The sequence below is a fragment of the Bubalus kerabau genome, chromosome 14 (genome assembly GCF_029407905.1).
Source record: "Bubalus kerabau isolate K-KA32 ecotype Philippines breed swamp buffalo chromosome 14, PCC_UOA_SB_1v2, whole genome shotgun sequence".
Taxonomy (NCBI): Eukaryota; Metazoa; Chordata; class Mammalia; order Artiodactyla; family Bovidae; genus Bubalus; species Bubalus kerabau.
In genome coordinates, this window is record NC_073637.1 from 79396778 (window position 1) to 79422660 (window position 25883).

General features: G+C 41.0%; 1 protein-coding gene and 1 long non-coding RNA gene across 2 annotated transcripts; one reads left to right on the top strand and one right to left on the bottom strand.

The window, feature by feature from the left end:
• Positions 1–3225: 3225 nt before the first annotated feature.
• Positions 3226–20776, bottom strand: LOC129627347 (uncharacterized). The gene is made up of 3 exons (XR_008702573.1): positions 20606–20776; positions 7364–7725; positions 3226–3514 (listed from the first exon to the last, which is right to left on the bottom strand). It is a non-coding gene; the product is annotated as an uncharacterized LOC129627347 (long non-coding RNA).
• On the top strand, positions 15468–25802 carry LOC129627346 (carbonic anhydrase 1). Its single transcript, XM_055546899.1, has 7 exons — positions 15468–15603; positions 16090–16287; positions 17770–17888; positions 20663–20758; positions 21479–21541; positions 24122–24277; positions 25119–25802. Exons 1-7 carry the CDS (start codon positions 15567–15569, stop codon positions 25233–25235), a joined length of 786 nt encoding a protein of 261 aa, XP_055402874.1. The 5' UTR covers positions 15468–15566; the 3' UTR covers positions 25236–25802.
• The last annotated feature ends 81 nt before the right edge of the window (positions 25803–25883 follow it).

Sequence of the window (25883 nt, forward strand, 5' to 3'; positions counted from 1 at the left end):
TATACAAAATTCCTACCTCTCTCTCCTGCTACTTTCAAAATTCTTCATGGGGAAAAAAGAAAAAGACTTTAATTCTTTATCTTTAGACACCACCTGCCACGAACATTGATAGAGGGGTCAATCATCCTACTTTGCTTAGCAGATAGCAGACACTTGAAGCATAATAATATTAGCCCTCCCTTCAATTCTGCAAGGTAGGAATTCTTTTCCTCTTTTTCCAGGTGGGGATACAGACTGTCAGAGGTCAAGAAACGTCCACAGTCTCATCTCAGGGTTGAGTGGAAGAGCAGATAATCAGACTCCTGAGTCTAGAGCTGATGGTGTTTCTACCACCCACATTGCCATTATGCTGACCCACTTCACGCAGGAGAGGGAAATACAGATCCACCTTGGCTTGCTCCCAACCCTGACATCCAAAACTTTCTGCAAACCAAAAACTTTCCTGCAAAAATCTGACCTGACTTGGACTGAACTCATTTGTGAACAAAACTTGACCTGAACTGATATGAAGCTAATTATACTCCTTGCTTATGCCACTTATTATGACTAGTCTTACATTGTGTTATACAAATAGTAAAATGTGAAATGACAGGGTGCTCTTCCACCTCCTTAGTGCCCCATTAGGTCATGATGCATATAGTACCTGCCCTGTAGTGCTCCTGTAAGGGCTGAAAGTTCTAAACTCTGAAGCACACGTGGCCCCAAGAGTTTCAGATGAGCAACCAGGAATCTGTTATATTTGTGAGTGATCCTATCGTCCACAAAGCTTTTACAAAGTGGAAGTATTTTTTTCTTATCTTCTTCTCACACCCAAAGAGGAATTGAGAAAATTTTCTAACATGCCTTATTTTCTTGCTTTCTATAAAGCCACTTCATTCTGTGGTTTCTAGGTATTAGCTGTACTTGATGTCAAGAGAAGTTTGTGGTTATTTGTCCGAGAAAAAAAAATTAATTTTAAAAATTAATAACATGCCAAGGCGGGGAGGTGAAGGCAAAAAATGTATACAGAGTATGCTAACTGTATTCTTTGAAAGAGAAAATCTTCAGTTTTTTTTCATGTGTATTTATCAACTAGAAAAGTATGAGAAAAATTGATAACTGTGGTTTTCTCTGCGATGATTGAGGGGGATTTTTTTCTTTAATTTTGTACCCTTTTGTACCTTTAAGTTTAGAACCACATGAACTTATTATCCACCGAGAAACTTATAGTCATAAGTCAACATACCCCCGAGTGATTTTTCACAATGTGTGAGAGACTCGAGACACAGGTGCCAAGTCAGCGGAGGTACAGTTCACAGCCTGTGTCAGTCATTCGCGCGGCACACAGTTAATGTCCCATGTTTTCCTTGCTTTCTCCCATTCCCATTTAGGACAGGTGTTTCCCCTCATCTTCCATCCCTGAAGAGCACGCGCTGGCCTTTGTTTCTGGCTCATGCCAGCCTACCCTCTCTGCTGCTTCAGTCCCGGACAGTATTCTTCTCTGGCCAGAGCTCTCAGCCCCTGGCCTAAGTGGTCATCTGAGCCAGGGCAGAATGAGAGGGTCCTGAACAGGAGGCTGGGCAAGGCTGGTGGGCGGGGTGGTCAGAGCAGGCCCACAGGTCTCGGCAGGCAGCCTTAGGTCTGTGACGGGCTGCCCCGGACAAGAGCAAGGGCAGGGTGCACCACGGGGATGGGGGCTGAGGTGCAGAGGCCAAAGCCACTGAGGCTGGCACCCGATGGAACTGAAGCTGGGGTGCAAGTGTTGGCTTGACGTTCAAGCTGGGCATGTAGAACAGAGTTCAGCTTCCAGAAAAGACAGGCTCATACGTGTTTATGCCAGAATGGAGCTATAGCATTCCCACTGGACTGGAGAAGACTCTTGAGACTGCCTTGCACTGCAAGGAGATGCAACCAGTCCATCCTAAAGGAGACCAGTTCTGGGCGTTCATTGGAAGGACTGATGCTGAAGCTCCAATATTTTGGCCACCTGATGCGAAAAGAGGACTCATTGGAAAAGACCCTGTTGCTGGGAAAGATTGAAAGCGGGAGAAGGCAACTACAGAGGATGAGATAGGTGAATGGCATCACTGACTCAATGGACATGAGTTGGCGCATACTCTGGGAGATGGTGATGGACGGGGAGGCCTGGCGTGCTGCAGTCCATGGGGTTGCAAAGAGTCAGACATGACTGAGCGACTGAACTGAATGAACTGGACTAGTTTAAGCACTTTTCCCCCTGAGGAAAATGAGAAAGGTCAGGGTTCTGTACCTGCTGCTTGTAACACAGAGTGGATAAGATTTCCTCCCCTCCCTCACTCAGGGCTGTCCCGCCCAGTTTTATACTCTAAGAAGCAACAGGTCATGGAAATCCCTGCAAACTTGCGTTGTCCTTCCCCAAAAGTTGGGTTGAAATGATCTGGGGGCAGCCTTGATGGCTAAGGAGGCAGGCTGCTGACCTCAACGGCAGTGTGGGTGCAACGGTGAGTCACACACTCAACCCACAGCTCATTGCAACAACCAGAAGTCTTGGTGCCCGACTGCCGTGGTACCATTTTTCTTACGCTTTGTTCATTTTGTGATGAGGGGATTAAGCTGGGCTCAATTTTGCTTTGTGTGGACACTGCAATTCAAGGCTTGTCCGTAGCTGTATTTTAATCCTCCTAAGTCTAGTAGACTTAAAAATCTCTCAGGTCCTCCGTTTATCATCCATCTTTGCACTGGCTCAACAGGAGCCTGACAAAAATAATATAATGCTGCCTCACCTCTCGGTTCTCTGCAGAGGGAATGGAAAGAGCTGGACTTTCCAGCTCACTTTGAAAGAGGCAAGCGGGAAGGAGACCGAGAGCAGGCCATAAATCTGTTGCTTGAGGCAGGACACCTGCCCTGTCAGTCTTTGCTCCATCCAAATGGAAACATGGGTGATCTAGGATTACCCTCCCGTGATGCCGACGGTCAACGCACTGAAAGGTCACGTCTATTACGGTTGGCGTTGCTCTCCCCGCTGAGCTGCTTTCTGAGTGGACGTCATACGCATCTCATGCAGAAGGCATGTTCTCCATGCCAGAACGCTGCTGCTAGTATTTGATCTAATAAAAGGCACCCTATCTTTTCTTCAAGCTTCATGACGTCTAGCTGCTGTTAGATGATCATTCCTTTCTTCCTCATCATTCCAACTTTGTGTTCTAAGGACTTGAATCCTTCAGCAAAGTTTTATTTGCCACCTCTCATTTTAAAGTGATTCTTTTAAAGAGATGGCAACCAAAGTAAACAGCTTTATTTGCAGAAGTAACTTTATGTGAACAGTCGGTGTGCCTTTGGAAGGAGCCACTGGCCTTTACGAATACTATCAGCTTCCCCAGCAAACCACACGACACTGTTTGTGTAGGATTGTAAGCGGGGAGAGGAAGGACTGGAAACACAATCTTCACCAAAAAACAGGGTCAAAACATGCAGCAACAGCTGGAACCAGCTGTGAGCAACTGCACAGTGGAATCCTGTCCAACTCTGCCGACAGAGATCTGAGCACTCTTGGAGCCTGGAACAAGAGGAACAACAGACCACTTCGTAAGAATGTCACACCTAAACCCAGCCAGCTAGCACCCCCTGAAATCGGCAACAGAAGGAATTCATCTTCTTAGATCTAATCACTGTGTAAAATCAGCCCTGTTTGTTCTAGGAGGTCCACGCACATGACTTCATGCTAAGTGGAGCTTGGTTCTCAGCCACTGGGGCCCTTAAGGACTCCTTTGGACTCTGTGGGGTCCATTTCAAAAGCATTATTGACATGAAGCTGGGGAGGTTTTTCCTGGAGTTCTTTCTCACCAGACTGGTTCCGGCTGCCTCCCAGGTGATGATGGAAAACTAAGGCGCTAGCCAACATGTCATCCCCTCATTTTGTAATCATCAGGCAGCTGCACAAAGGTTATGTGGAACTTTCCCAAGTAGTCAAAGGCACAGCCCCGGGCAGTCTTCAACGATTTAGGACTGTTAACTCACTCCCCAAGTATTGCATATTAAGCAGCTCCGCCACCGCCCAGGTAAATGAGGTATAAGGGAATGCAGTCATCGCCTTTTCACTCTCAACCATGACCTTTTGAAACCCAAGGCCTTTCAAGTCACAGTTGAGAACTGCTGCTTGGCTAACCTCTCCAACATTTTCTGGTCCCAAAAAGGATCCATAAGAAACCGCAGGCAAGGACCCTGAGCACTCTTGCCGTGGAGTCATTGCTAAAGGAGGAGCATTTTATCAGAGATGCTTAAGAGTCCTTAAAAGCCTTCACTTAGGGCCAAGTCCTTCTTAGAGATCAGCTTAATGTAAGTTCCGTATTTAGGTAGCTCTCATTTGCCTAAGGGCTTTCCAGGCGGCACTAGTGGGAAAGAATCTGCCTGCCAATGGAGGATATGTAAGAGACACGGGTTTGATCCCTGGGTTGGGAAGATCCCCTGGAGGAGGAAAAGGTACCCTACTCCAGGATTCTTGCCTAGAGAATCCCATGGACAGAAGAGCCTGGAGGATTACAGTCCATGGTGTCGCAAAGAGTCAGACACAACTGAGAAATTTAAATAACAGCAACTAAACAGAAATTTAAATAATAACAACTAAACAAATAATCTGAATATAGGAGACAAGACCTGAAGGGACTTTCATTAAAATCTTGCTATTTGGCCTTTAGCGCAAAGGACAAGAATCTTTTCTGAAATCCTGTTGTAGGGATTCTAATGTAAATTTTCTTTTTCTTCTTTTAGCCCTAGGAATAGAAGAGAGGAGGATATATTAAGGTCCATCCTGTGCTCTGATCCTTCACCCTTAGGACTAGAAGAAATAAAGTAGACTTTTGCGTGAATGTAGAAATATGTTTACCAGCTACACTGGAAACAGGGAGTTGAAGTCATGCGGAGCTTGGTTTATCCAAAGACACGTTGGAAGTGTGGGCACTGAAAGAGTGTCGCGGGCTTTTAACTCTCCTGTGCAAGTTAACCACAGTCCACGCAGTTTCCCATTATCAGCAGTACACTCAGTGGAGAAAATCACACCTGTGTTTTACTGTGCATCAGCTATGTGCCTGTATCTCTAATCCTGATACAAAAAGAAAAACCTTCAAGAGAGTACTATCATTAAACCAGTTCAAAATAAATAATGCAATGATTCAGAGAAATTGGGATAGACAAGTTTTAGTTAATGCTAATGACTGAAACAGCCGTGAAGCAAATGACAGTCTTTAGAGCCCTCGGGAGCATCGTGTTAATAGAATGGCTTCGTCCCCATTAGGTGGCTGCTTTCGCTCGCTTAAGATCAATAAGCAGAATCCCGGCAACGTGCGTTCTCCGAGCACTCCAAGTCCCTCTGCACCCCGATATTTCAGGTGGTGGTCTTGCCAGTCTTTGGTAGCCTCAGGAAGACAAGGATCAGTTAACAGTAAATTAAAATGGCAGCCTCCGGCATGCAGCCGTGGATATTTCCACTACTAAAAGGCATTTGGTTATTAGGCTTGTCTTCACTTAATCATGGACCTGACTTGAACACTCGATTCAAAATCCCCTGCAGAGCAAGCTATCACTCTGTTGTTGTTAGCATGTTGACCCAATAGATAAAAAAAGAAAAGAATTGAAAAAAGGTTTTCTTTTATGAAGTCAGGAACTAGTAAAAGGCTCAAAGGATTTTTAAAATCTTAGAGAGATTAAAAGCTAGTAAAAAAGTAAATATTTCTTTCAGTGGCTGCTAATATTTGTATTCTTCCTAAAGGTGGAAGGCATGTCAGGAAGATGACATTTCTCTTAAAAGAATGTTTGCAAAAGTGTCTAAATGTATTTGATCAGAGATGTTTTCATTGAAGCATATCTTTCGTTAGTTAGATTGTGAAGGCTGATTCCTATAGCCCCCAGATGCATCTGAAAAGGCTGCAATATCACTAATGCTGCTGCTGCTGCTCAGTTGCTTCAGTCGTGTCTGACTCCGAGCGACCCCATAGACGGCAGCCCACCAGGCTCCCCCATCACTGGGATTCTCCAGGCAAGAACACTGGAGTGGGGTGCCATTGCCTCCTCCTACAATACCACTAATGCAATACCACTAATGCAACGCCCCTGAAAGAGCTTGAAGTTTGTTAGCAGTCCAGACTGGCTCGGGTCATCTCCCAAAAGTAAGGGACGTGATGAGACGTGCACGTGCATTTTCACTCAAGTGTCCGTGACTCCAAAGCCAGTGATCTACAGCCTGCATGTTACAAACCCCAGGATCAAGAGAGGACATATTCAGTTGCAAACTTGTTTTAGAAATCTAGCCTTTGATAAAAATGGTTTGAGAGCTAACAGAATTATTTGGGAAGTCAGGAAAAAATGTTTTTAGCTCTTCAAATAACTTTTTGGTAGATGGACCCCAACAAAGTTTGCATGAAAGATATTACAAGGCAATTGATGTGACTGACTTTCACCCCCTTAATATTTAAGTTTGAGAACTTATCTCCTTTTGTGTTTACATGTGGGATTTACTTTAATCTGTAGCAAGCAGATTTCTGTTACACAACTTTTTGAATTTCAGGCCACATGCAATCACTTGAATTATTTTACTTAATTTCATGTATTTATATTATGTATTTACCTGAGAGTTAAAAATCAAACTTTTTTGAGGCTGAAGTTAATCATTTACATTTGTGCAGTATTTTAAGGTTTGTAAAGCATTATACATACTATTTTCTTTTTAGATGAAAAATACTGTTTAACTATGTCATCTGCTATAGAGGAGTTCATTAATTCCCTAAACATTATAGGAGATAAGACATAAATATTATTTTGTCTGTTTTAAAAATAAACAAGGATAACACACTTAACCTGCTCAACCTGCTTACCCATTCATCTAGTAGAAGAGGCTCAACAATTAGCTTTAAAGTGCATAAGCCTATATTTTCAGTGTATTCAGGATATATCTTTCCAATCAATGATTTTTAACATGTATAACAATCAACTAGACATATTTAAAATGTAATGTTTTCAAAAGCAAGAAATTGTAAGAAACCAGAGCCTCTATGCTGTGGATTAAAATAGTCACTTTGGTTGACTTGGTTATTAGAAAAATATTCATTAGTGAATTTTAAAACTGCCCCTAAAAATAAAAATAAAATGTTCCAATGCAGGAAATATCAAGTTAAAAGTTTTTCTTTAAGAGTCATGGATTTATGAAATTTGTATGTCAAAACTTCAAACCACATTTCAGGAGTTAAGTTTTGACACTTACAATGTATCAAAAAATTTGACACTTATACAGACCAACGTTCTCACTCCCCCAGCAGTGACTGACAGACACAGACGGGTCACTTCATTCCTCCATTAATAGAAGTGAAAAGGGAAAGCTCTGTTTTCTGAGTTCCAAATATGAACATGAGTTTACCTCCAGCAAAGCTCATTCACACCTGAGTTCAGACCAGTGCATTTGGGTGGGCATAGTTCCTGATGATGGAGAAGGCAATGGCACCCCACTCCAGTTCTCTTGCCTGGAGAATCCCATGGATGGAGGAGCCTGGTGGGCTGCAGTCCATGGGGTCGCTAGAGGTCGGACACAACTGAGCGACTTCACTTTCACTTTTCCCTTTCATGCATTGGAGAAGGAAATGGCAGCCCACTCCAGTGTTCTTGCCTGAAGAAACCCAGGGAGGGGGGAGCCTGGTGGGCTGCCGTCTATGGGGTCGACACGACTGAAGCGACTTAGCAGTAGCAGCAGCAGTTCCCGATGAGGGTTCTATTCTTCCAAGTCTTTATAAAAATACAATAATTAAAGTTCAAAATGATCACTTACTAGTTGTCTCTAAACTGTTTATTGAACACCACTATTTACCAGGCATGTTATAATTAAAGTTAACATAGGGAGATAAAAAAACAATAACATAGCCCATTGTTATCAAGGTGTCACTATAGAGATGGTTATAGGTATTAAGCAAGTAAACAAATAAATTTCAGAATGGAAAAGAATGAATAATATCAAGATGCAACAAATGTAATGAAAGAACTAAGATGGAAGGAAGTAATAGAGTGACTGAGAGCTGGGCAATATGTTCAGTTTGGAGGTCAGGAAACCTGTCTCTGAGAAGGTGATATCTGAGCCTGTGGAAAGACCTGGATACAGAGAAATCCAGACAGAGGGGAGAGCAAGTGCAAAGTCCTAAAATGGGAACAAGCGTGGTAGGGGTGGACATGGACTTTCATTGGAAAGGATGAAGCTGGTAAAACAGCTGGTTACAAGGGGAGAGGAAGACCAGTTTGGAAGAAATAATCCAGCCATTTAAACTGATTCAGCAGAATTTCCAATTGTCTTACTGCAGAAATGTCTGAGCTAATATTACCATTTTCCATGTCCCACTTCTCTGCTAGAATTAAGCTTCCTCTTGTCACCCTAAACAATATCAATTCTGGAGAAGCTGGGAAATTAAGAAGCGATGTGAGAGTTATGCCAATTTAATAAACATGACACTTGATTTTCACTATGTATATTTCCTTATTTTAGGGAAAATATGGGTCCCAGGAAATCCACGTATCCTATGGAACACTAAGCATTATAGAACTGCTACTGTCTTTTGGAATTTCTCTTCAGTGGCATTTAATGGATTTCTACCATAATGAGACATCATTCTTTCCCATTCTTAGTTCCTTCTCTACCAAAGAACTATTTTTAATTATAAATTTAAACTTGGAACTCATCATAATTTACTTGCCCTCATAATAGTTCATGTTGTCAATTTTAAAATATGAAAGTAGGAATCAGAGGAAAATGTTCATTTAAGAGACTAGGAGAAAAAAACTCAGATAAGAAACATTAAGACTTTAAAATATAGAGTCGCCTTAACTGGTTTTCAAATTTTGTGAAACACTGAGAAAATGTCTCTACATTTTAGGGCCCTAAAATTATCTTCGGTAAAGTTAATTGATGCTACTCAATAAATAAATGTCATCAGCTATTCAGTTCAGTTCAGTTCAGTTCAGTTCAGTCGCTCAGTCATGTCCGACTCTTTGCGACCCCATGAATCGCAGTATACCAGGCCTCCCTGTCCATCACCAACTCCCGGAGTTCACTCAGACTCATGTCCATGGAGTCAGTGATGCCATCCAGCCATCTCATCCTCTGTCGTCCCCTTCTCCTCCTGCCCCCAATCCCTCCCAGCATCAGAGTCTTTTCCAATGAGTCAACTCTTCGCATGAGGTGGCCTAAGTAGTTTCAGTTCTTCGGCACTCAGAAAGTTTAAAGCAAACCTTCTATGGACAGCCTGTTAAAGACGATCATGTGATAAAATAGGGAAGAGGATGTGTTTTGGGGTTTTAGATTCAAATCCTGCCTTGTCCACTGGAATGTTCTGAGCCTCAGTCATTCCTCTTTAAAAGTGGAGTGAGACTAACCTAACCCCAAGTCTACTGTGAGAACTGAATTACATCATCGTTTTTAATCTTATTCAGTGACCCATAGTTTTTTTTCTAGCCTATTGCAATACTCCTAAGTGTGTGCATCGTGAACTAGCTGACCTTAATCACAGTAAATCTTTGTGTTCAGATGCTCAGTCATGTCTGACTCTTTGCCACCCCATGAACCTCAGCAGGCCAGGCCTCCCTGTCCGTCACCAACTCCCGGAGTCCACCCAAACTCATGTCCACTGAGTCGGTGATGCCATCCAGCCATCTTAGGAACCACAGTAAATCTTTTAGCCTCTTTATAGTTCTTTTTGTTTGTGTGTTTGCTGCAAGAATGGTCAAGAGATAAAATTAGGGCATATGGTTTAAGAGTAAAGATAATATCAACATTTTAGCTTTAAGTTTTTTTCAGTAAATATTTGACTTATAAAATTCCCATTTTAGAAGGTTAAGAAAGCAATCTTTCTTCCCTCTCCCCCAGCCAATTAATACATTTTCATCAAATTTGAAAATTAAACCAATGTAATTGTTAAAATTAAACATTCTGCACATCATTCTTTCAACATTTAAAATTTTTTATTTAAAATACTACAATATTTTATTCCTATTTTCTCCATTTTCTTGACATATAGCTTGATACTTCTAAATGTTATCAATTAACCAATACTCTATCAAAATTGATTTATGCAGTTTTACAGTACTTTTAAAAATATATATGTTTTTCCATCAGCTTACCTGCTCCTGCTTCAGTTCCAAGTACCTATGGATTTCTTTGGAATATTCTAACAGGGCTTGGGAAACCTTCTACATATGTGCTTGCATCCTTGATGGTTTTTAAGGAATAAACTGTTTAAATCAGAAGAGCAGAGTTCAGTGTAGACTAAACTCTTTGGTATGCAAGAGCAGTCCAAAGATTATAGGCTTAGAAAAATGTCCTGTGAAGACACTACATGTGAAAGTGGAAGGAACACAAAGGGAGCCATTTGGATTTAGTACCGATATTAAGGTGAAAGGTGACGTTTGTAAGCAGAAAAACTGATGAAAGTAAATGAGAGGCGTGTCAGGACATAAACCACAGATGCTCATTAAATTGTACATCTTTCTCTATATAGCTTTCTGCTTGCAGTCGTAAACAAACACACCCTAGCTACATAATGGAATAAAGGGTCATAATGGTTAGGATTCAAGCCAATTTTGTGCCTAAACTTTAAACAAATTACCATTCCTATATGAGTGTTAAACATTCATGTGATGAATTGTCATGTAATCATGAAATAAAAAGGGAGTTATCTCTTCTCAAATAGGTTGATTAATATCGTAGTTCAACTTAAACTTACTTTTAACGAAGTATCAGTCAGCAGGCATCTTAACTAGACACAACTTAGCAACTGAACGAAGAAATAAGAGCAATAACTGACAAAGCATAGCCTATTTCTATCCCTCTATGAGCTTCTGGGCAACCTGAGACTCTAAATCTAAAATAAAGTAACCTAAGGGTCAACACCTTAAGAGTTCCAAAAAATAGCAAGAAGAGATAAGAAAGCCTTCTTCAGCGATCAATGCAAAGAAATAGAGGAAAACAACAGAATGGGAAAGACTAGAGATCTCTTCAAGAAAATCAGAGATACCAAAGGAACATTTCATGTAAAGACGGGCTCGATAAAGGACAGAAATGGTAGGGACCTAACAGAAGCAGAAGATATTAAGAAGAGGTGGCGAGAATACATAGAACTGTACAAAAAAGATCTTCATGACCCAGATAATCACGATGGTGTGATCACTCACCTAGAGCCAGACATCCTGGAATGTAAAGTCAAGTGGGCCTTAGAAAGCATCACTATGAACAAAGCTAGTGGAGGTGATGGAATTCCAGTTGAGCTATTCCAAATCCTGAAAGATGATGCTGTGAAAGTGCTGCACTCAATATGCCAGCAAATTTGGAAAACTCAGCAGTGGCCACAGGACTGGAAAAGGTCAGTTTTCATTCCAATCCCAAAGAAAGGCAATGCCAAAGAATGCTCAAACTACCGCACAACTGCACTCATCTCACATGCTAGTAAAGTAATGCTCAAAATTCTCCAAGCCAGGCTTCAGCAATATGTAAACCGTGAACTTCCTGATGTTCAAGCTGGTTTTAGAAAAGGCAGAGGAACTAGAGATCAAATTGCCAACATCTGCTGGATTGTGGAAAAAGCAAGAGAGTTCCAGAAAAACAACTATTTCTGCTTTATTGACTATGCCAAAGCCTTTGACTGTGTGGATCACAATAAACTGTGGAAAATTCTGAAAGAGATGGGAATACCAGACCACCTGATCTGCCTCTTGAGAAATCTGTAGGCAGGTCAGGAAGCAACAGTTAGAACTGGACATGGAACAACAGACTGGTTCCAAATAGGAAAAGGAGTATGTCAAGGCTGTATATTGTCACCCTGTTTATTTAACTTCTATGCAGAGTACATCATGAGAAACGCTGGACTGGAAGAAACACAAGCTGGAATCAAGATTGCCGGGAGAAATATCAATAACCTCAGATATGCAGATGACACCAGCCTTATGGCAGAAAGTGAAGAGGAACTCAAAAGCCTCTTGATGAAAGTGAAAGTGGAGAGTGAAAAAGTTGGCTTAAAGCTCAACATTCAGAAAACGAAGATCATGGCATCCAGTCTCATCACTTCATGGGAAATAGATGGAGAAAGAGTGGAAACAGTGTCAGACTTTATTTTTTTGGGCTCCAAAATCACTGCAGGTGGTGTCTGCAGCCATGAAATTAAAAGATGCTTACTCCTAGGAAGGAAAGTTATGACCAACCTAGATAGCATATTCAAAAACAGAAATATTACTTTGCCAACAAAGGTCTGTCTAGTCAAGGCTATGGTTTTTCCTGTGGTCATGTATGCATATGAGAGTTGGACTGTGAAGAAGGCTGAGCACCAAAGAATTGATGCTTTTGAACTGTGGTGTTGGAGAAGACTCTTGAGAATCCCTTGGACTGCAAGGAGATCCAACAAGTCCATCCTAAAGGAGATCAGCCCTGGGATTTCTTTGGAAGGAATGATGCTAAAGCTGAAACTCCAGTACTTTGGCCACCTCATGCAAAGAGTTGACTCATTGGAAAAGACTCTGATGCTGGGAGGGATTGGGGGCAGGAGGAGATGGGGACAGCAGAGGATGAGATGGCTGGATGGCATCACTGACTCAATGGACGTGAGTCTGAGTGAACTCCGGGAGTTGGTGATGGACAGGGAGGCCTGGCGTGCTGCGATTCATGGGGTCACACAGAGTCGGACATGACTGAGCGACTGATCTGATCTGATCTGATCTGAAGGGTCAACACTGACTGTTGGTCATCTTGAGACAGACTAGTCTGGATCCACCAAGTCAGTCCTTCTGCAAACAGAATCAGGTGGAGATTAATGGGTATTTGTTGACAATGGAAAGTCAAGGAAGAAGACAAGCATTGGAAACAAACAGATCTAGGTTTAAACCCTCGCCTGACCCAATGTACACATCCCCTTACACGCATTTATAACCCTGGGATGTTGTCTTCAGTTTCTTCGTGTGTGGAATACAAATGTTGATGCCTGATTGGGTTATTGTGAGAATTAATTATTTGCTGCTTATAAGCTTTTAGCATAGCATTTGAGATATCCTGGACCCTCAATAAATGGTATCTTTTAAAAGTTCCCTTTACGTAATCATTCTTTCCACTTACTAAAGTGAGGAATGGAAACTCAGGTGTCTTCCCATTCTACGTCTGAGCCGGCGGGCTGTCAGCACCCAAAGGGGCAGAAAGCGTGGCTCTGATGAGCCTGGCTAAGAGCTGTGACAGAGCCACTTCCTTCAGAAAGCCCAGGGAGCTCACAGTACGCGGATATGGAAGCAGGCACGACTCCCAGGCATGGAAAGTGTTACTATGAAGGCGTCTTTTTTGAGGTTGCGTTTCCTCTGAGCACATTTAGAGCCTTGGAAATGCAGACCTAGCCAAGATCTGACACACGTTCATCACTCTTCTTTGCCTCCTTGACAAGTCCTGTGAATCTTCTCATCACTCAACAGCTGGCAAGTCTCACCTCAGTGCAGGCTTCAGCTGGACTTAAGAGGATCGTGGGCGGAGACGGGAAACTGGGGATCAGCCACCTCCTGGCTTGGCCAGCGGGGCCTTCAGCGGAGATGGAGGCAAAGAAAGCAACTAGACGTGGAGGCTGGAGTCTTGGCTTCTCCCTGGTTGTGGTGAACCCCTCAACTTCTCTCGGCTGCAAAATGATAACTCATTGTATAGGATTTTTATATATGGTGTTGATGGTAAAATAATATGAAAATGCCCTATAAATCGTATGCGTATGTGAGCGCTCAGTCATGCCTCACTCTTTGGGACCCCATGGGCTGTAGTCCATGAGGTTCCTCTGTCCGTGGAATTTTTCCAGGCAAGAAGACTGGAGTGGGTAGCCGTTTCCTCCTCCAGGGGATCTTCCCAACATGGGGATCGAACCCTCATGACCCTTAATCTCCTGCATTAGCAGGCATATTTGTTTGGGGGTTTTTTCCTATAGATTGTATAGAACTATACTAAAGAAAGGCTTCTATTTGAATATTTGATGTGTAAAAAAGTATTGCACTGTATGTAATTTCAGTCTTAATAAAATGTTCTCCATTTATGGTGGCTCTAGGGAGAAGGAACTGGCAACTCTCTCCAGTGTTCTTGCCTGGAGAATCCCAGGGACAGAGGAGCCTGGGGGATGCTGTCTGTGGGATCGCACAGAGTCCGACAGAGCTGAAGTGACTTAGCAGCAGCAGCAGTGGTAAAGAATCCACCTGCCAATGTAGAAGATGCAAGAGACACAGGTTCAACCCCTGGGCCAGGAAGATCCCCTGGAGTTAGAAATGGCCACCCACTCCAGTATTCTTGCCTGGAAGAATTCCATACAGAGGAGCCTGGCGGGCTACAGTTCAGGGGGTTGCAAAGAGTTGGACACGACGGTGCTCACACATAAAACAAATCTCCATTTGTGAATTCCAATACTGCTCAAAAACGGGGAACTTAACTCTCACCTTGTATGTCTTTGAAATGTACTGTCATCAATAATATATTGAGTTGGCCAAAAAGCTTGCGTTTTTCCCTAAGACTTTACAATATACTACAAACTGCAAACCCAATGTATTACAAATGACTCAGTTCAGTTCAGTCGCTCAGTCGTGTCAGACTTTTTGCGACCCCATGAATTGCAGAAGCCAGGCCTCCCTGTCCATCACCAACTCCCAGAGTTCACTCAAACTCAAGTCCATCGAGTCAGTGATGCCATCCAGCCATCTCATCCTCTGCTGTCCCCATCTCCTCCTGCCCCCAATCCCTCCCAGCATCAGAGTCTTTTCCAATGAGTCAACTCTTCTCATGAGGTGGCCAAAGTACTGGAGTTTCAGCTTTAGCATCATTCCTTCCAAAGAAATCCCAGGGCTGATCTCCTTTAGGATGGACTTGTTGGATCTCCTTGCAGTCCAAGGGACTCTCAAGAGTCTTCTCCAACACCACAGTTCAAAAGCATCAATTCTTTGGTGCTCAGCCTTCTTCACAGTCCAACTCTCATATGCATACATGACCACAGGAAAAACCATAGCCTTGACTAGAAGGACCTTTGTTGGCAAAGTAATGTCTCTGCTTACAAATGATTAGTGGTTCTCTTATCTGATTTTAAATTAATATCATGATACTGGTTCTGATCTGCCTGTAAATATGCAAATTATTCTCCTCACTCAATTCCTGTTGCTAGTATTGCTTAAATGTCCATCAAGGGTAAAAGCTGGGAATCTCAAATGCACAGTCCTTTTTAACTAGAAATTCAAAGCATCATGTGTGATAACTCAGCCATATCTTCTACTAACATGAGAATAACAGGGCTTGGTTTTGCAGAAGCTAAGATTTTGATATTTCTCTTTAACAATAGAAGAGAATAAAGCAATTGGAATTGACCTTACCTTTGTGAGCTTTTATAAACAGTATCTTTTTTTTTAACATGCATATACTTCCTGATAGATAAGGATGATGAAATAGTGGGCTGAGTGACTAACACACATGCACAAGGGCAGAGACTTTCTATAAAAACCCTGCGAACTGTGGTTTCAGTTGTCTATCGCACACTCAGTTACAGTCAGTTATTCCAGGTATTCTCTTTGTTCAGGAAAAGAAAACTAAGTAGAAGATCATGGCAAGTCCTGACTGGGGATATGATGGTGAAAACGGTAAGCATTCTTCTCCTCATGTAGATCAAATAACAGCTTCTTCCCTTTTCCAGGAAAAGAGATATTGAGCCCTTAAAATAATGGTAAAGTCATAGATTAATGGTTTGAAGTGCCTTTGACTTATACCAGCTTTTCATGCATTCTCAACAGTTGTCCTTAGGGCCCATGATTGTCTACAAAATGTATTCTGCCTCTGTTCTCCTCTCTCCCTCTCAGCCTCTCTCCCTCCCTATGTATAGACAGGTCTATTGCGAACAGCAAAATATGTATAGTCTGATCCCATAGACTATGTGACTTCTGTTGACAAAGACACTATTTGCCACTGTAGCATAGAAAAGGGGCATTCTCAAACCTTGGATTTCCATTAAGCTAACCAGAATACCATTTGAGATACCTGAATAAATCCTAATCTAGTAAAATTATATTCCTAAAACTTGGACTCAAGCATTAGATCAGTTTTGATTGTAATCGCGTTTGTCCTGGTAGGTCCTGAACACTGGGGCAAGCTGTACCCCATCGCAAATGGAAATAACCAATCTCCTATCGACATTAAAACCAGTGAAACCAAGCATGATCCCTCTCTAAAACCCCTCAGTGTCTCCTACAATCCAGCCACAGCCAAAGAAATCGTCAACGTGGGACATTCCTTTCATGTAAACTTTGAGGACAGTGATAATAGATCAGGTGAGCCAAAAGATCCTTCTAATTTTTGTCTTTGACTTTACTGGGGAAATGTAAACAGTAGGGCTTTCAGAAACACGAACACCCATGTTCAGTGGGTGCACATGGGTAGTATTGATGCCATCTACTGAGGTGTCTTGAAGTTTTAAAATATTTCCAAGTGTTAAAGATGATTCTGGGGACTCCCAGCTCGGTCTTTTTTCAGTCCTTCTCCTTCTCAGTGACTCTATTCCATCTCTTCTGGTTTCCAATATCTTTATGCTAACTTTACACCCTCTGAATAAACAGTTCTTTTTCACAAAAGTCTATGAATCATCATGAATGTAAAAACTGAAAAGGCAAATATTTTCTAACTGAGATGAGGTTGGAGGAGTGCATTAGGGAAGAAATGCAGATGAAGAGTATATTTATTTTTTGTGGCCAGGAAAATGGCTCCATAACAATGAAGTGCTTCAGTTCAGTTGAGTTCACTGGCTCAGTCGTGTCCAACTCTTTGCAACCCCATGAATCGTAGCATGCCAGGCCTCCCTGTCCATCACCAGCTCATGAAGTGCTTGGGTACCAGTACCAAAAAAAAAAAAAAAACACAAACAAAAAAAACTGGTCTTGGGTGTATCTTGCATGGAATCATTCTGTGCATAAGTATTTTTATCTAGCTTCCCCTCTCCCTATTAGATCATAGTAACTGAATTATCTTCATCTCCCAGAATCTAGCATACTTCCTCACTCACAGGAAAATTCTCAAAACTGTTTACTGAATAATTTACTAAATGGCAATTTCATAAATCAGCTCTACTGTCAAAAGGCAAAGTTAGTCATAGCACTTTCCTACGAGGTTCTGAGCCTAAGTTTTAGACATCTTGGGGCTACGTCCTTTGTTAATATTGGATTAGGTCTGGTACTACGTGTGTTTTATTACTCATATGGTTGGATAGACTCTCTAAAGCAAAATGATCCTTCAGTGTTAGAATTTTAAAAGTGACCCTACCCTCCTGCTGGAACTTTCTTTTGGTCCCTGGCTAGGGATTCTCAGTAACGCTGTCAGAATACCTTGTTGTATCTTGATCAGTTACAAGATATGTGCAGAGTGATTTGTTACTAAAAATAAATTGCTAGATATCTTAATGCATGCTGTCCATTACTGTCTGTTGAAAGAATGAATGAACTTATAAACTAAAGCAGATTCAAGGAAAGACCTCTAATCCTAGAATTCACTCATCTTCCAATATGTTTTCCTGAAAACAGGAAAAGATAAAATTATAGCCCATGTGCTGAGAACCATGGAACTCACGCACCATCTGAAGGTGCTCCGCACATCTGAAACCCATCATTGTGGACATGGGGAAAAACCAACAAGACGGAAACTTTGGACTATTGGTTATTTTCGTTTCTACTCGCCCCAATTTAATGTTAATTTGTAGTAAATGCAAAGACAAGCTGGAGCTCATGATTGTAACACTAATACCAGTTTCCTTTTTCTTCCAGTGCTGAAAGGGGGTCCTCTGTCTGAAAGCTACAGGCTGCGGCAGTTCCATTTTCACTGGGGCGTCACAGATGACTGTGGCTCTGAGCACTTAGTGGATGGAGCCAAATTTTCTGCAGAGGTAATGTAGCTTAGTAAGTGAGGGAGAGCTACACAGAGTCCTCCCAGAGGTAGCACCCTTATAACATGTGGATGTGTGTTAGTTGCTCAGCCATGTCCAACGCGTTGTGACCCCATGGACTCTAGCCCGCCAGGCTCCTCTGTCCATGGGATTCTCCTGGCAAGACTACTGGAGTGGATAGCCTATCCCTTCTCTAAGGGATCTTCCCCACCCAGGGATCAAACCAGGGTCTCTTGCATTGCAGGAGGATTCTTTACCTGTCTGAACCACCAGGGAACCACCCCTTATCACTTAAGACACAATTTCAATGGCCCAAAGGAATGAGCATTTTGGGGCCTGTGAAGAACTCCTAGGCTCATTTAAACTTAAACAGTGACACACTGCATTTGCCAATAGGGGAAATTTTTTCACGTGAGGGAGGCAGGAGAATTTGCAGTCAAACTCCTGGGCCTCAGAATCCGCTTACATTTCAGAGTGTCTCAGAAACTGCTGCCTGACGTCAGGCTAACCTCAAGGGGAGTTGCTGCTGTCCTTTTAATGCTCTGAGCCCCAGGGGGAACACACCATCATTCTCTTCTCATTTAAAGGTTAGAGTGTGCACACACCCGCAGCAGAGGTGTAGCCAGGCCGAGGCACTCCATTAAGATTCGACTAAGAGGGCCAGTTTAACCTCAGGAGTCATCACAACGAGCAGCATACTCTAGACGAGGGTTTGGGGCTCCCTGGCAGCAGGCCACTACCCTCTGGCCTCTTGACTTGCCTCCACATGGAAGTCTGTGATTCAGTTCAAGACATTCTGCCTGTATATCCACAGTAAAATCAAGAAAATGTGCATCAAATTCTCAACAGAGGGTATAGAGACTGAAAACAAAAAACTTTTGTTCTTTGTATGCATGACTATTCAATAAGTTTGTACCAATACAGACTGGTTGGCTTTTTTTGTTTTACTCTTGTACAATGAATCTGTAATACACATAATTTTGCAACAATCTTTTTTTTTTTTTTTTCATTTACCAATGATCATGATCATTTTTCCAAGTCAGTAGGAATTCCTAAGGTCTGTATGGTATTTCCATGTATGCATATGTTAGAATTTATTAACTAACTCCTACATAGGAACAATTGCAATGCCTTTCGCATTTCATTCTGCTGTTGTTTTTTGTTCTTTACCAAAAAAAATGGGCAATAAATACATTTGTAGAAATATCTTACACACTGGTGAAAGCAATTGTGTAGGGCATTTTTGTAAGAGGGATTGTTAGGTACAGAGTATATGTGTAGTATTCATTTTGAGAGAAGACTTGGCAAGAGTATTCAACTAAAACTTACTTTATGTTACACTAGAAAGCCAGGCTAGGAACTTTCAATGGTACAGAAATCTATTACATGTTTTGTTTTTTCCTATTTATTTTTCATAAAATTGAAAGTGGACTGAAATCAAATTGGCTGAAAGTCTAAATAAGTAATAGTATTACGTCTGGGGAGGATATTTGGTTGTATCTAAGAAATCCAGTAGTGGGTGATGGACAGGGAGGCCTGGCCTGCTGTGGTTCATGGGGTCTCACACAGTCGGACAGGACTGAGCAACTGAACTGAACTGAACTGAAGAAATCTGAATCGATGAATCTCTTATCTAATTTGAGAGAAGTGAAGTTAATCCAGGCTGGAGGTGACAGGCACTAGTCACTAAGTTCAGCGTATGAGAAAGGGTAGGAGGGAGGGTGGGAGGGAGACCAGGAGAAGGGAGTGGTGGGGAGAAAGACAGAGCAGAGACAGAGAGGAGACATGTGGGTGGCGGGGAAAGGACTGCTTTGGTTTAGAGTCATCCAAGCGACCCGGTGATCACTTGACATTAGGTGGTCAGAAAAAGACTTTTTCAGGAGTAGCATTTGAGTTCAGCCATAATTCAAGTCAAAATCCTGCCATTTTGACTTGACTTTCTAGAGGAAAATCAGCAGTTATGCAAAGACTTAAAGCTGTGGACTAAGTGCAAGGGTAACATCTATGCACTGCGCGGAAGGATGGATGCCAACCAGTGGAGAAGAGTAAGAATGAATAAAGGCTGCAGTTTTCGGTTGAGCAGTCAGATGGAAGGTGATGCCTTTTCCTAAAGCAGGAAAATGAAACGAGTCTGGAAAAGAGAAAGCTAAGAGTCCTAGTTTAGCTGTGTTAAGTTTGAGATGCATATCAGGCATCCATGTGGAGATATCAAGAAAGCATCAGGAAGACGTGCACACACATTTGGTTGGATATACAGGGCTAGAGTTTCACAGAGAACGTAGGCAGGGGATGTTGGTTTGAAAGGTGTCTGGATCTGCTCAGGAGAACCTGCCCTTGGCCACCACTCCAGACGTCTCAGGAGCCCCTTCTCACAAAGTTACCAGGTACCTCAAGTTAGAAAATTATTTCAGTTTTTGTGTCCAAACTAGTTAGCCAGAAATAGTTGATCTTCTCACACCAAACAGAGAGAGGTGTTTGGTTTTTTTGTTTTGATTTAAGAAGTAATATTGAATAGTTATGATATTGTGGAAAAAAGAAGTTCTACTTACTGGTTCCAGGATTTGCAACGTGCCCACTCCCTTCAACTCTATGTTCTTAAGAAAACCCTTCTTAAGAGTGCAAACATAGCCCTTCCCATGCCCTGGATAAAGGGTCACACAAGTTTTGTCTACCCAAGCCAAGATGTATCTGTATATATCAACATGTTAAGGTCTAACCTGCTTTTTCCCTTCGCTGTGGTGTGAATAACTGCTCCATCCCGCTATGTTTTTTAGCTTCATTTAGTTCACTGGAATTCTGCCAAGTACCCCAGCTTCACTGATGCCGCCTCGCAGGCTGATGGTTTGGCATTGATTGGCGTTTTGGTGAAGGTGAGTCGTAGAGCGTCTCGGAGCTCTGCTAAAATTATTCCTTACCAATCAGACCGCAAACTAGGGTGAAATAGAGCAGCGGGACGTTTGCGTCTCTCTTTTTTGAAGTGTGCCCGTCTCCTAGCGACTGCACAGGTGAGCAAGCAGGTCTCTGGTATATGGTTGTTCCGCTGGACTTTCCCCTCTTGAAGAGAGAAATACATTTCAGGCAGAGATGAAATGGGAAGGTGTTGATGGGGGCACTAATTTTTTTATTTTTCAGCTCACCTTTCACTTTTCTTCTAAACTTTGTACATCACAGAGGCAGGAGTTTATCAATTTAATTTTCATCAGAAAAAAATATGAAGAGGACTTTTTTCCCATAAAGAAAGTTGAACTGATATTTAATATGGAAGATTCAAATCTTCTGTAGGAGAGTCCCTGAAAAGTCCTATAGGGAAGTTACTATTAAATTCAGGATATTTGGGTGACTAACTTTTGGAATTATAGTAATTCTAGTGAATCTTTATTGAAGACTTGTAACATACCATTCATTTTACTGATTAGAATTAATAGAACAGACCAAAGAGGTTTGCTTTTGTATTTTAGTTGTGCTAAATTCCTGTATTTTGACTTGCATATCTTTTCTTCAGTTACTGGTTTTAATTTTTTTTAAAGTAACTAAATAGGATTTTACTTGGTAACCATTTTTATCTCACACTTTATTTTTTTAATCTCCAGGTGGGTCAGGCCAACCCAAACCTTCAGAAAGTACTTGATGCCCTAAAAGCAGTTAAAAATAAGGTAAATAGACTCATTAAGTTAGTTTAAATCAGAGAACAAGAATCTACAGAATCTCAGAAATCATTTAATTGGATATTTGATGTGAGGAGTAGGAAGTCCTGAGCAAAACCACCAATCCGAAAATGAAGGTGCTGCTTACACGTTCCTGGTTTCTGAGGTCTCTGAGCAGTGATTTATTTTAGTTTCGTTTTTCATAGTTACCGCTTATCTATTTTAGCAAGATGAAGCCTGTAGAAGAATAGTTTTCATAGCCTTTTCATACATCATAATTATGATGCCCACTGTCAGCTTAGAAAAAGATGGGTTGTTCTGATATATTTAACCTTAGCTTCACCGTTTTGATAATAAAGAGTTAAATCATTGTCAGAGATTTGCCATTGTCATTCACAGTTTGTAGAACTATCATACCTTTATATAAAATAAATCTAGTTCATGTTGAGTCCAAAAAAATTACACTTTTATAAAGTGAGAATGTTTAAAGATAAATAAGCACTCAAGAATGTAAAAGATGATAAATGAAAAGAAAGTAGAAAGAAATGATTAAGATGAAATAAAACATTAATAAAATAAGAAAGAAAATGAACAAATACAGGTAAAATTTTTTCAATAAAGTGAAAAACTAATTCTTTGGGGAAAAAACAACCAAAAAAGACACTTTTGGCACGTTTAATGCTGGGGGGAAAATAGAAATACAACAGATTATTACAAATAAGGAAATGGGTCATAACTAAAGACGCATTAGAAGGTTTTAAAAGAGAGAAGTTTGTACAGTGGGCCCTAGAGCAGCATGGGTTTGGACGGCGCAGGTCCAGTGACCTGCGGGCTATTTTTGGATAAATGCTTGCTCTAGCACCACACGATGGTCCCTTAAATGCACCTGCTGAGGCACAACCACGATTATGAGGGACGACCATAAACTTATGTGCGGATTTCTAACTGCTCAAGAGGCCAGCACCCCAACCCCTACATTGCTCAAGGGTCAGCGGTACCCCACTACCTGAGCAAATTCGAAAATCTAGATCACACAGATGAATGTCTCGGAAAACGTAGAGAAACTGACTCAAAATATGTTGAAAGTCTAAATAGACCAATAATATAAAAAGAAGTCGAAAAGAATAGTTTAAAAAAAATGTACCTAGTAAAAGAAACCCTAGGCCCAGACCACTTTGTGGGGAAATGTTACACAACTTTTAATAAACTATCATGCCACTTTGAACTAAACTGCCTAGATTAGGGGACCAAAAAAACCTTTATTTCAATTTAATTTAATGAAACCTAATGCACAAACTGGGTAAGAACACCACAAAAAGGATATCATAGGCCAATCTTACTTAGCACTGTAGCTAAAAGAAATATTAAAATAGATTACAGAAAATCATATTCAACAGTATGTTAAAAGAGTCATGCTTTCAAACTAGTAGAATTTACCAAAAGCATGCAAAGATGATTCATTATTAAACTATCTGTCAATATAATTCATTACGTTAGCAAATTTCACTTGTTAGATGCTTGAAAAAATGTTTGATTAAAATTCAATGTCCATTCCTGAAGAGTAAAAGACAGAAAGAAAAATATTCCTCTAAAATTTAAACCGAACTTAAGAAAGAATATCAAATAGAAATTTGAAACAAGCTTCAAACTTAGTAGTGAAATATTTGAAGCATTTTCATTTCAATCAAGAATAAGACCAGGGTGTCAATTGTGACCACCACAGATGAACATTCCAATGATTGTCCATTCAATGTAGTTAAATAAGGAAAGAAATGAGTACATATTAGGATAAATATTAGAAAAACAGAGACAAAGCTATCATCAAGTGTGCTGCTAAGTCACTTCAATCGTGTCCGACTCTGTGCGACCCCACAGACAGCAGACCACCAGGCTCTGCCATCCCTGGGATTCTCCAGGCAAGAACACTGGAGTGGGATGCCTTTGCCTTAAGTGTAGAGGATATGATCATTAACAACCACCTGGAAAACTACAAAATAAACATAATTAATTCACAAGTTTTAATAAAGTCGACTACATAAAATATTAACATATGAATATCATTTTATTTTTATATACCAACATGACCAATCAGTAAAGAAATAAGAATAAAGAATATAGATGATAAACAAATGTTTAACCTTTGCTTACACTTAGCCAAATGAAGAAGGAAGAAGATAGATCAGTCACAATTCTAGTGTAGCGTATGTTCAGTCATCTGTTACTTTTATTGTTTATATCTACAAACATGTTGTTGTTTAGTCACTAAGTGGTATCCGATTCTTTGTGACCCCATGGATTGTAGCTCACCAGGCTCCTCCATCCATGGGATTCTTCAGCAAAAATACTGGAGTGGGTTGCCATGTCCCTCTCCAGGGGATCTTCCCCACCCAGGGATCAAACCTGTGTCTCCTGCATTAATGGGCAGCTGAGCCACCACAAACATACCAATCATGCAATACTATATAGTAGAAACATTGATTAAATTCTTTGCTAAGACCTATCTACCAAATAATATGTATGTCATATATGCAATGATGTAAATATTTTACATCAGGGCATAATGATACATCGCTTATCTTTTTCTTTCAGAACAAGAAAGCTCCATTCACAAATTTCGACCCCTCTGTCCTCCTGCCTCCATCCCTGGATTACTGGGCCTACTCTGGTTCACTGACTCACCCTCCTCTTCACGAGAGTGTCACCTGGATCATCTTTAAAGAGACCATCAGTGCGAGCTCGGAACAGGTAGAGTGTCAGAGGGGCACGTGCGGGAATTGGAAGTGCAAAGCAGGAATATCAGTTCAATTCATACTGAGAGCAATTATTACTGCCATTCAATTTTGGAGAGTTCCCTTTTCCTTTCAACTGAAAAGATTTATTAGTGACATCAGGTCTATTTAATAGTCAAAAAGTAGAGTGTATTTATAAGCACTTTTTTTCCTCTATGTAGAGATTCAGAATTCCTGCTCTTCTTTTCACCTTAAAAAGGAAAAATCCAACCTCTTCGGGGACCTGTGACTCTCGAGTGGCATACCTTGATTGTTGACGTTGGTTATTCATTCTTTTTTAAAGCTTAAGCTCTTCAATATTCTGTAAAATATCTCATTAACTATTTTTTATAATTATGATAAAAACTGTCATTGATGGAGCAGCTCTTTTCATCAGGTGCCTTACATACATTCTGTCAGTCAAGTCTCACAGCAAACCTGCAGTGTGACCTGTTGGTATTAAGCTACATGCCAAACGTCATTCTAAGAACCTTATCTGTGTTGAGCCATTTAGCCTTCACCAAAACACAATGAAATAGTGCCATATGGAAATGGAGGCGCCAAGCAGGGAAGTCTCTTACCCAAGTGTGAGAAAGCTGGAATGCTAATCCAGTCAGTCATCGATAATTTAAGCCAAATGCTTGGTGCAAAGACATGTGGAAGAACTGTTGGCTTCCTCCCTTTCCATCAGTGAAACCATTGCAGTCTTCAACCTGATTTTCTAAATAACATTGCATCAATCATATTAGGGAAAAAAAAAGTGTTCCGTGTGACATCAATAGCTTTTGCTTCTCTAAACATGTTATCATTCCCCCAAGCTGGCGCAGTTCCGCTGTCTGCAGGCAAATGCTGAAGGCGATAGAGAAGTCCACATCAAGCAGAACAACCGACCACCCCAACCTCTGAAGGGCAGGACAGTGAGAGCTTCATTCTGATGAGCCCAAGAGGAAGCTCATCTTCCCTCAAGAAGCACAGGTCTGCTTCTGACATAATCCAACAAAACAAGCTTTAAAAACACGTTTATTTCAATACTAGCAAGACAGCCTGCTTGCAAATTTACTCTGCAGAATGCAAAATCTTTTTCTTCTTTCTGTTGAACTCAAACAGTAATCTGGAAGTTCACTAAACTTGTGTTTAAATTCAAATCTATTGCATTGACTTCCTTATCATTGCAATTAAGGCATACTTGATTTCTTAATGACTTTTATCCCTTCCCATTTTATTCCGTTTAATTGGACCAAAAATCATTTTATCCCTTTCTTCTTGTCTATTACATACTATACTTTTAAATGGCATTGGGTTTCTACTCCGTTTACATTCAAGAATCTTAAATGCTTTCATTTGCAACATTATTCTGATGCAATATCAGGTCTATTACTCAAATATAATGCCCTAAGAGCAGCTTGAGATGAAATGTTAAGAATTCATTTGCTTACTCTTGAAGACAAATATGCAGCTAAGATGACAACTGGATTTTATATTATGATAAAATAAATGGCCCAACATTGCTACCGTTTGTGTGCTCTATTATAAACACGATGTATCTCATATAAGAACTGACACTTCTGGTTATTCCTCCATCC

Coding starts and splice junctions, on each gene's coding strand:
- LOC129627346 (XM_055546899.1), top strand. CDS start 15,567: ATGGCAAGTCCTGACTGGGGATATGATGGTGAAAACG. Junction 17,889..20,662: donor GAGCCAAATTTTCTGCAGAG/GTAATGTAGCTT, acceptor TATGTTTTTTAG/CTTCATTTAGTTCACTGGAA. Junction 20,759..21,478: donor TGATTGGCGTTTTGGTGAAG/GTGAGTCGTAGA, acceptor TTTAATCTCCAG/GTGGGTCAGGCCAACCCAAA.